General features: G+C 36.1%; 1 protein-coding gene across 2 annotated transcripts; it reads left to right on the forward strand.

The window, feature by feature from the left end:
* Positions 1-300: 300 nt before the first annotated feature.
* LOC115620653 lies at positions 301-2,929 on the forward strand. Of its 2 annotated transcripts, XM_030514003.1 has the most exons (11): positions 301-521; positions 595-687; positions 760-1,122; positions 1,186-1,227; positions 1,333-1,548; positions 1,606-1,863; positions 1,927-2,184; positions 2,242-2,466; positions 2,527-2,559; positions 2,635-2,721; positions 2,781-2,929. In XM_030514003.1, the coding sequence occupies exons 1-11, from the start codon at positions 312-314 to the stop codon at positions 2,799-2,801; spliced, it is 1,806 nt and encodes a 601-aa protein (XP_030369863.1). In that variant the 5' UTR covers positions 301-311; the 3' UTR covers positions 2,802-2,929. The 2 variants fall into 2 exon arrangements, with proteins under 2 accessions (XP_030369863.1, XP_030369862.1); XM_030514002.1 differs by having other exon boundaries at positions 1,186-1,548.
* Positions 2,930-11,666: the final 8,737 nt, after the last annotated feature.

The following is an 11,666-nucleotide window of genomic DNA, read 5'->3' on the forward strand; positions in this document are numbered from 1 at the left end:
CTTTCCGTCTATTACAAACCTTTATTGTATAGCTGTCATAGAAACTGTCGACCTCACTTTTATTTTCCTATTTCTTAGTTACAATTGTAGTGTATACAAGAGTCGAGCGATCTACTCTACGGTTCAGAATTGATATCAAATTGTTTAGTTTATTTTTTTATTTTATTTTGGGATTTTACTAACAGCTTGGCACACTTCACTATGCGATAGCTTGTCTATTGACGATTCAAGAATAGATAATAAACGCCTATAAATAATGCTTCTTCATCAGCTTTTACTCAGTACTTTTAAAGTAAACCCAGAGAAAGAACATGCAAGGATTCAAAGTTTTAGCCATTTTGGCTATAGTATTGGTCGCACACCAGGCCAATGCCGGTACCATCAGTATCGGTGGCGTTATGAGTGACGTGTCACAAGTTGCCGTGGCCGGTGAGAAGATCATCCATCAGCTCGAGAATACTGTTCAGGCGGCACAGCCTGAACCGCAAACTGTTGTTCATCATCACGTGCATATAGAGAAGGTAGAGTATAAAAGAATTTAAAATGTTGAATATTGTGAAATTCCTTTAAAATGGAAAATACTTTTCCTTTCAGTTGCATCGCCGTACTAAGCCTGAACCCTATTTTGTGGACCCCGAAACTCAAAACATTTTGAGCGCTATGGCTAATGCTTTGGGTGATCTGGCTGTGAGTCCTACTGTCGCATTATTTTGAAAAATAGAATAATTTTAATATATATTTCATTGGATTCTGCATTAGAATGCTATCACCCACATCAAGCTGAATGAGGAGGACGAATATGTGAAACCCCAGCCTCGCTTTGTCGCTCAAGAAGATGAATTTGTAAAGCCCGAACCTATCTCAGACAAGTATGAGAAGCCTTTGCCTGTCGCTGAAGATAAATATGTGAAGCCCCAGCCTCGCTTCGTTCCTGAGGAGAATGATTATGTGAAGCCCCAGCCTCGCTTTGAGTTTGTAAAGCCTGTACCTGTCGAGGATAAATATCAGAAGCCTGAGCCTTGGTTCAATCCTGTGGAGGAGAATGATTATGTTAAGCCGGAAGCTCAAAACCTAATCGGTGCTGTTTTGGGAGGAGTTGCCAATGGACTTGGTGATCTCGCTGTGAGTAAATCTCTCCCAACTCAATATTGTTCTTTTAATAATGTTTTTCGAATTTACTTGTAGAATACTATCACTGGTGTGAGAGCTGAAGAGGAGAACGAGTATGTGAAGCCCCAGCCTCGCTTTGTCGCTCAAGGAGATGAATTTGTTAAGCCTGAACCTGTCTCAGACAAATATGAGAAGCCTGTGCCTGTCGCTGAGGATGAATATGTGAAGCCCCAGCCTCGCTTCGTTCCTGAGGAGAATGATTATGTGAAGCCCCAGCCTCGCTTTGAGTTTGTAAAGCCTGTACCTGTCGAGGATAAATATCAGAAGCCTGAGCCTTGGTTCAATCCTGTGGAGGAGAATGATTATGTTAAGCCCGAAGCTCAAAACCTAATCGGTGCTGTTTTGGGAGGAGTTGCCAATGGACTTGGTGATCTCGCTGTGAATAAATCTCTCCCAACTCAATATTGTTCTTTTAATAATGTTTTTCGAATTTAGAATACTATCACTGGTGTGAGAGCTGAAGAGGAGAACGAGTATGTGAAGCCCCAGCCTCGCTTCGTTCCTGAGGAGAATGATTATGTGAAGCCCCAGCCTCGCTTTGAGTTTGTAAAGCCTGTACCTGTCGAGGATAAATATCAGAAGCCTGAGCCTTGGTTCAATCCTGTGGAGGAGAATGATTATGTTAAGCCCGAAGCTCAAAACCTAATCGGTGCTGTTTTGGGAGGAGTTGCCAATGGACTTGGTGATCTCGCTGTGAGTAAATCTCTCCCAACTCAATATTGTTATTTTAATAATGTTTTTCGAATTTACTTGTAGAATACTATCACTGGTGTGAGAGCTGAAGAGGAGAACGAATATGTGAAGCCCCAGCCTCGTTTCGTTCCTGAGGAGAATGATTATGTGAAGCCCCAGCCTCGCTTTGAGTTTGTAAAGCCTGTACCTGTCGAGGATAAATATCAGAAGCCTGAGCCTTGGTTCAATCCTGTGGAGGAGAATGATTATGTTAAGCCCGAAGCTCAAAACCTAATCGGTGCTGTTTTGGGAGGAGTTGCCAATGGACTTGGTGATCTCGCTGTGAATAAATCTCTCCCAACTCAATATTGTTCTTTTAATAATGTTTTTCGAATTTAGAATACTATCACTGGTGTGAGAGCTGAAGAGGAGAACGAGTATGTGAAGCCCCAGCCTCGCTTCGTTCCTGAGGAGAATGATTATGTGAAGCCCCAGCCTCGCTTTGAGTTTGTAAAGCCTGTACCTGTCGAGGACAAATATGAGAAGCCTGTGCCTGTCGCTGAGGATGAATATGTGAAGCCCCAACCTCGTTTCGTTGCTGAGCCTGAGGCACAAAGCGTTGCGGTATGTATTAAAGTTTTTCAATCCCAAACTTTGATTTAGCAATGCCCTTTCTTCTAACAGTCCGACGGTGCTTCAATTATTGGTGAGGGTGGTGTAAGTATTTTTAAATCATATCTATAGTATAATTCACTTTATTGCTACCCTTCTCCAAACATGTTCCTTCCGTAGGCCATCAGTGCCAAGACCATTGCTAAGGCTGCCAATGTCGCTGCTCCCTATGTCGATAAGATCAATGAAGCTCTTGGCGATCTCGCCGTAAGTTCAATCTCATGTTCTACTTAGATGGTGCTAATAGCATATATTTTTGATTCCAGAACACCATCACCGGCTTGTAAACTACTTGGCCGCCTCTTAACGAACCATTAATAAAATAAAATAAACGATTTAATAAAACGTCTGTACTCGTACATATGTACAGACATATGTGCATGGAAGTATTTTTAACTTTTCCATCGCAGGCAAATGATTCGATATTTCAATTAGTTGGGTTTATCACAAATGGCTTTAACATCAATTAGTAATTTGGGCTAGCGAGCAACAAGTTGTTGCTTTCTTGTTGTTTTGAAATTTAAGAAGCCTGAACAAGGTCAGGTTCCGATTCCCCATTTGAAAATGTGCTTGCAGATGCTGTCTACATCGAATGAAAAGGGGTCAGCTGATATGGAAAAAGTAAATCATAATCGAGACACGTGATTCTTGCCAACATTAGGGGATCAAATTGCTCGATGGGCAACAGCACTAACAACAACAGAAGCAGCAACAGCGAACGAGGGCAGGCCAAAAAAAAATTAGTCGACCTAGTTAGGAACCCACATCATTAAAATTGCATCAAATCAATATTTCGTTTTTAAATAGCCATCAGCTGATTACTCTGAAGTTTTCTGGCATTCAAGATTATCTGTGCATTTGTGGGAGCTCATTCGATTCCTACTTTAACAATTAATTGGCTGTTTAGCTGAAAACTGAAGTGCGTGGCTCTTATAAGAAATGTGCACCATCACAACCATTTAATAAGTATTCAACAAAAGTCGAACGAAGAAGCGGAAGACAAGAAAGCCCAAGGATTAGTTACAAATGAAAATCACATTCATTTATTCGAGACTGCACTAAGAAGAATAAATTGAAAATCTTTAATTTACTCAGAGCTACTTATTACGACTCAAAATAATGTTGTTCTTTTTTTTGGCAAATCTACTGAAAATAAAACATTTTGAACAATAATTTAAAATCATGTGTTGCTTTGCAGATTATATTACTTCTATTATCATTTGGTAGACTTACAAACAGTTTTAAAAAATTATTGGCTATTCAAATTAAATTTAAAACCGTTTTTTATCCAGAAAGCTTTTAAATTATAGTTTTTTAAAAGTTGATAATCTATTAACCGGGCAGCAGCACAATTGCAATATTATTAGAATCGAATCTCATTTGAAGTAAAAAGGAAGGCGTAAAGTTTTTTATCCGTGGATTGTCTTTTTAATAAATTATCCCTTTTATGAATTAAAGTGTTTTGGGAAACAAGAAGTAATGGTAAACATTGTACGATTTCAAAAGACATACACATATTGCTGTTAAGCCGTTAATGATGATGTGTCAGGAAGATCTCTATAATTAGGGGTACGCTAGCAATTCTATTTTCTTGTTTATTTATACAAGTAATACCATATTGCATGCAACAATGCATTACTTCATTTGCAATCTTACTTTCTTATTATTGTTATTAATATTATTGTTATTATTATTATTTTGATTATTATTTTTATTATTATTATTATTATTTATTTATTTTTTTTTTTTTTGTTTGAACAAAAATTATGGAAAATTTTACATTTCCTGTGCTTCCTAAATTTTTTCAAAAAGGGGTCTGCCATATACTTTCCTGCTCAGCCGAATTTCTGATCATATAATATTGGTAAATCTGTCGTATTTTAATTGGATATCGCTCCGAAAAAAAACCAATGAGTTTTGTGTAGACTGTCCTCTCTTTGATGGCATGTCATCTGACGCTTCTCCTTTCTGATCGGCAATGATCTATCCTATAAGAAATTGCAGAAATTGCTGCGTTGACTGGGCTTTATAAGTTTTTAAGTAGTATAGTTCGACGGCATGAATAAACGTTAGACATGATGCGAAACATCGGTTGAGTAGACTGTTCTATGTAGGTACATCAAAGTTTGTTATGTATAATTTGTATATGGAAAGGCCTCTTAGTAGGGTTTTATGTACCAGAAACACCAGCGCTTACTTAGCAAAAGGCTGACGTATATAGCCGGTTAAAATTCAAACGTCGCCCCGTAATCTAATTATATATATAAATAGTGTAAACGCAATTATTTTAAAGACCCATATATATGTATGTATAACTATATATTTAGAGAAGACATTGCACTGTTTTCCAAGTAGTGTTTATTTGAACAAGGGGCGTACATACTTACATTTTATAAAATGATAATATATTATATTCATTTTACAAATATTTTAAATTTTTATTGAAGTCTACATATTTACATTGATGCATTGTTATGAAAATAAGGCTTTTAATGCATCGATATTGTTGAAGTCCCTACTCGGTTGCAATACTTTTCAGACCGCCCGCGTGCGTAAATATTTATACTTGTAAAACAAATTCTAGAAGGTATGTGCTCATATTCTCGGAAAAAGGCACCTACCCTGAAGGCAGTTGTTGCTCATTCTTTCGATTCAAATCATAATTAGGTCAGCTGCGAGGGTGTGAAGGCAGTCCAGTAAGCTCGGCGAGCGGAAGGCATTTGTGTGGCTCTTGTTGTTGTCATCGTGAGCTCTTTTTTTTTTTGTGGTGCCATTAAACGGGTTTATTGAGCGGCAAGAAAGTTAAAAGACTTATATTTATGTATGTAGGGAGGTCAAGACATATTTTATATTCATACACGACGCTGCAAGTCGTGCACGTTCATAACCTGTAATTATGGAGAAATTAACAAACATTTTGGTTAATTAATTTCGGCACCCAACAAAACACTATTAACCCCTTTAGGTAGACGCCTCCAAATGTGGCGAGGATTGTCAAAAGAAAAATATGCATAAGTGTTTTTTTAATTAATATTCACAGCTCATAGTTATTACACAAGGCACGACTTGGTTGGTGTGCGTGTGAGCGAAGAATTGTTTCTGAAATAAATAAATTAATAGTTGCTAAAGGGGAATACTCAGTAATTGGCCGTGAGATGTTCAATTCGAGTTCGAATTGCGTTTCGATTCAATCGAATTATATGCAATATTTGATTTATTTGTTGGGTGCCTTCCACAGGCGTTCCTGTTGGCAGAGAAGAGACAAAACAAAGGCTGGAAATACAAAAAACCCAAACCGGTTTCGAGCTGTTTCTATGTTAGTGGTCAAGGTCTAAGGAGCAGCCGACAGGCAGACGAGCAGACAGCAGAATGCAGTCCAAGTCCAAGGCATAAATAAGCCAGAGTTGGAGCAGAACACAGAACAGAGGAGCACAAATCAGAAAAGCCATAAAGCAGCAATAAGAATTGCATAAACATTGTATGAATGTTTCTGCAGAGGCGGACAAGAATAGGCATGAGTAGGGTGAGTCAAAAAGTACCATTCAAGAACATGTTTATATTTATACATATTTAATTCAATATTATATCATACTTCTTGAATTTCTCAAAATATATTTTCTTAATATATTTCCTTAAGTAAAAATAGAAATAGATAGAAATTTGTAAAAATGGGCGTGTTGTAAGCAGTTGATTACTTCAGATTTTGGCATCTCAATTGAACCGGCCGAACACATTTTTATTACACTTATGGGCACAAAACGCGTTATAGACAACCAAATAATGGGTCTCCAGTTTTTTCCTTTTCCCAAAACTTTAAGTCGCACATTTATCGCATTTGACGATAAAATACTTTAAAAGCGACCATAAAGCTATTATAATTATAAATAAAATTTTAATTCCTTTTTTGTACAAAATGCCCAGAAACTTTTTATTTACAAACCATACAATTGAATTGTTAAAATGCTGTAAGAGTAGGGTACTTAAATATTGATATCATCACTTATACATATATCGCATAGCTTGACAGACTGGCATTCAAATTTTCCCCCACCGGGTGTAACCCGGTGCATCTTTCTCTCTATGCTGAATTAGCTCCTAAGTAGAATTAATTTTCCTAATCTACTTACTATTTTTTTTAGTTTGTTATGCCTATAATATCTCTGTGGCTGTGATTCGGGGCATAGCTAGCCAAATGACAAATAAAATTCCCCCAGTTTTTTCTTATGCTTTTTTATCTTTTAAGTTGAAAGTATAACGTAATTTTAGATATTATAATATAGTGAAAAAAATATATAAAATAAAACCCAGTTTTTAGATATGTACAAGTATTGACATCACTATTTGTTGATTTATAAAATAAAGTAAATAAAATGAATAAAATAAATAAAATGAATAAAATAAATAAAATGAATAAAATAAATTAAATAAATAAATACAATATGTATTTAATATTGATTATATGAGAACTTACTATTTATAATTTAAATTTTTAAGTTATATATAAATTACAAATTGGTTTAAACATTGCGATTTTTGCAATTGTACTGAACCAATTCTGATTGCTTTCGACCAATTGAATTAAAAATTATTAAAAATATTTCAGATTTATACAAATTTATTTTGTCAGATAGTAAATGATTTATTGGTTTTTATGTTTATTCACAAAATATATAGCAAGAAAAGGCCCAAACTTTTTTCGACTCACCCTAATGGCTTTGTTAAGTGTGCAATATATTTGAAACACAAGCGCACATGCAACATTCAACATGCATCATGCAACATCGGCATGATTGCAACGCTATAAAAGTGCTGCAAGTGTGTGTGTGTGTGTGGGTATGTGTGTGTGTTAGTGTGTACTCAAAGGGTTGTCATGCGTCGTCGCCGCTGCCGCTGCTGCCGTCAAACGAAACTGAAACGAAAAATATCCCTATAATGAAATACTTGCCGCACATAAAAGTTGCCTTTGCCGCATGTGCCTGCGCCTGCTGCTTGTTGTTTGTGCAAAAAAAAAGCAACAACAACAACAAAGAAAACAAAAGAAACCAAAAGCTAAAAACTGAAAACTGGTTTTTGATTACGTCGAAAGCACAGCACAACACTCTGACCAAATTGCAGAAGCCCAAGGTGGCTTATCTTATCGAAGTGCCAGCCAGACGGCGCAAACACACAAATGTGTAGCTTCTTGAAATATCGTACATATGTATGTATATAGTATACTCGTACTCGTACACTTGACTAACCAGCGAACCGAAACTGAAATCTAAACTGAAACTGAATCATCATCAGCCAAATGATTCAGATCAGCCAAAAATACAGCCTTAATCGCCACAATTTCAGCTGTCAACTGTCAGTCCGCGTGCAATAAAAATGTTGTGTGGCTTTCATTTGCGACACTTCACACGCACGTCCAACACCAACAACAACAACAACAGCTTCATTAAAATTAATTAATGCCTAGGCACACACACACACACACACGCACACACACACTCCAAAGGATCATTTGGTTTAGGTGCCAAGAGTGCCGCCATCATATCATCATCATTAAGCCGCATATCAGTTTTGGTTAGACTTTTGGTTTTTGTCGGCCAGCCGAAAAATTATTCACAAATTAAATTAAATGAAGTGAGTGTGAAAATGTTGTTGCTGTTTTTTTTTTTTTTATACAAGTGAAAAACCAAACCCCCGAAAAGCAAACAGTGACAGGGGAAAAGGGACAAGGGGGCAGTGCCAAAAGGAAACACGCTCAAGTGATTTTCAGAGCGCGCCGCTTGTCGAGTTGTTGTTGTTGTTGTTGTTGATGAAAAAATCAAGATAAGCAAATTGTTGCCGAAAAATGAAGGCACAAAGGAAGCGATTTGGACATTTTAATGATGATAGAGCATGACACTGAATAAATGCAAAATAAAAACACGCTTTAAAGCGTACTTACCTACCTGCCTGCCAACCTTTTTATGCATACTCGTACATACTCGTATATCGCAAGTAAATAAAGGAGAGAAAACATTAATTTTCTGTGCTTGGATGGTGGGCGGAGAGACTGGAAAATAGGGTGCATAGCATAGCCCTTAATAGTTTAACAGTAGCAGCAATAGAACTGCATTAAGACTCCGTCAAAGGATATGCAAAAGATTTCAAATATTATGGACCGACTATCCTCTATCTTGCTTGGATGATGTGGACTATAATTCAATTTATTTTTCAATTCGTTACATATTCTCACTCGCCTTCGACAGCACAATTTGTTGATTTATTAAATAAATAAATGTGTAGGGGTCTTCCGTATCACTGCAGTGTCTATCTGATGGAAGTTACAGAAATAATGGAAGTTTCACGACCACTACTCCCGACTATTATAGGTAGCTGTCTTATTATAGTCCTCTTTATATATTCTCGAACAGCCAAGACATTTTATACTCACATAAACAATTCTATAATCAGAACTAACTACCGCAGATTTCATTGCGAGATAGCTGAGCAGGTCAGCATTAACCTCATATGGGCACCAGGACAGTGAAACATTGCGGAAAACTGCATTGCAGATGAACTTGAACACAGCCCAGCAAATCTGGACAGGATAGTATCGATACAACACTAGACTCCTTTAGGCTGCAGCAGCGCTCGGAAAGTACAAACTCTAGACATCAAGAGAACCAAGAGCCTAAATTCAAGGGTATAGAAATTTCTGCATTTTGCATTCTGAAGAAGGTGTATAGATTAGGAATAGGAGGACAGCGATCATTGCTCTACGGCCACCCCTCCTAAATCGCCTGACATATACTTATACCAAGAAAGATAATCGTAAAACTAGTAAAATGCTCAAGCACCAATATGTGGTTGAAAGGGGATTACATAGACCCATATCAACCTTAAATATCCTACCTGTTCTATCAAGTAACTGACTGTCTTGAACAAAAGTAGACTTTTATTTTATTTAATAAATCAACAAATTCTGCTGCCGATACAGATTACTAAAGGAAGTGTTATATTAAATTACAATAAATATATAGAATGTAGGAATGGGTGATAGTAGAAACACCCGTAATCACTAACAATAATTATGCAGTGACCGAATAGTGATTGAATAGTAAAATAGTGATAAGTAATCAATAATCGATAGTAACCGATTGCAAGGAAGTAAGAGGTCAATTGATATTGACCAGTCAAAGAGGGAGGACGCTTAGTGAAATTTGAATTAAACGGACATTTGTGAAACATTGTTAATTGTAATAAACCAAAGTAACCGAACCAATTTGAATAAACTTAATTAATCCAACAAGAATAATATTATGTTACAATTTCAACTTAACAAATAAGAAAGCCTCAAAAACAACTATACAATATTTCTCGATACATAACTAACTAACTCCGATTGTTTCTAAATCGATATGCTAGTATAATTCCTAAATTCTCAAAAGAAACCCAGTTATGTTTTATGAAATGTTGATAAGAGCTGAAAAATATCGTTTTAATTTAGGCTAAGAACATCTGATATCTGGACATCAAACGGTCTCCACCCTGAACTTTAAATGAGCAAAGAGTTGCGAGGAAAGGTTCGTGGCCTAATGTGTGGACTACAAAGTGGAAAATCAGGCAACTATAAGGCGGGCAGTCAGCAGCTAGGCCAAGTTTTAAAGTCATTTTGTATAGAAGGAAAAAAAAAGGAAAAAAGTTATACATAAAAGCATGACATTGTTAATTTTATTTGAATTTCTTATATATTTCGAATTATATATTTAAAAAAGGAGGAAAAAAGTTATACATGACATTGTGAATTTAATTTGAATTTCTTATACATATATTTCGAATTGTATATTTAAAAAAAGAGGAAAATAATTAAACATAAAAGTGCGATATTGTTAATTGTTTTGAATATCTTTTAAACTTCAAACTCATATATTAACGATCCATATGCAATCGGCCAGTTGAGGTAAAATATTGGCTATCGAAATTAATGGCTTCAACTGCTCTTGCTGCTGCTACTCTATCATATGATATATGAATTGTTATTGAAGACCCGACACTTGCCGCATCTGCGACTGTCAAGCATGGCCTTGACTACATCATACAATATACTACGGGTATACGAGTATGTATGGATATATTCGTATGTATATGTATTTATTTCAGAATACAGCATTCAGCTTAGCCTTGGAATTGGAAGACGACATATGCCGCTCCTGTTGCTTGTCATAAAATATCGATAATTATTTGTCGGTACTTTATATTGCTGTTTTTGGTTTGTTTTCTTTTTTTCGTTTCTTTTCTTATCATATGCTCCGTTTGTCTGCGGCCTGTCAAATTGTCAGAGAGTCATAAAAATAAATGTTCCAAAAAACTGGATGGAAAAAAATAAACGTTAAGTGTGTGCTAATGTTAAAATATATACATGGCTATACATACATACAAGTATGTTTGAATAGGTGTATATGTGTGTATGTATGTGCATTGAGTATATGTGTATGTGTATGTGTGTCTGCAGCTCAACCTGTTTCTTGTTTGCAAAAGTGGTCTGTGCCTGTGCGACTTTATCATTATAATTTGCTGACCGTTTTCATTTCATTTTCCTTATTTTTTTCCTCTGAGTATCCTTTACCACACAACAAGTGCAACGAGTTAGTAGTGGTTGTTAGTAGTGGTTGCTGTTATTGTTGGCAACCGGTTAATGTGAAAACAAGTTGCCAAATTTCAAGTTCATCAACGACAATCAGACATAAGTGAGACAGGCGTTAAGTGCGCGCGCCCATTGGTTTTGGTTTGCTCCATTTATAAGTAAATGCATATATACTTGTATATACGGACATACTAAAACATACATATAACTATTATGAAGGTACTACTAGGCTCGCTCGACTTACTCACTCCCTCGGCAGCTAGGGATGATACATTGGCCACGAATTTAATATATACATATCAAGAAACAACTATAATCTCCTATCTAATCTAATCTAATAATGAGCAATTGTGAAGAAACTCAGATGTTCATACTTGTATATGCTTACAATAGATTTGAAGAATAGAAAAACTAGGCAATGGAATATGTCTGTAGATACAAGAAGAGGAAAATTGCACCTAAAAATTACCAACAAAGCCATCGAAAGAGAAATATATACAACTTATTAAAAGCGCATGGAATGCAAGGCTAGTTATAC

The sequence above is a fragment of the Scaptodrosophila lebanonensis genome, unplaced genomic scaffold (assembly GCF_003285725.1).
Source record: "Scaptodrosophila lebanonensis strain 11010-0011.00,11010-0021.00 unplaced genomic scaffold, SlebRS2 tig00000024-arrow-pilon, whole genome shotgun sequence".
In the NCBI taxonomy this organism is placed as follows: Eukaryota; Metazoa; Arthropoda; class Insecta; order Diptera; family Drosophilidae; genus Scaptodrosophila; species Scaptodrosophila lebanonensis.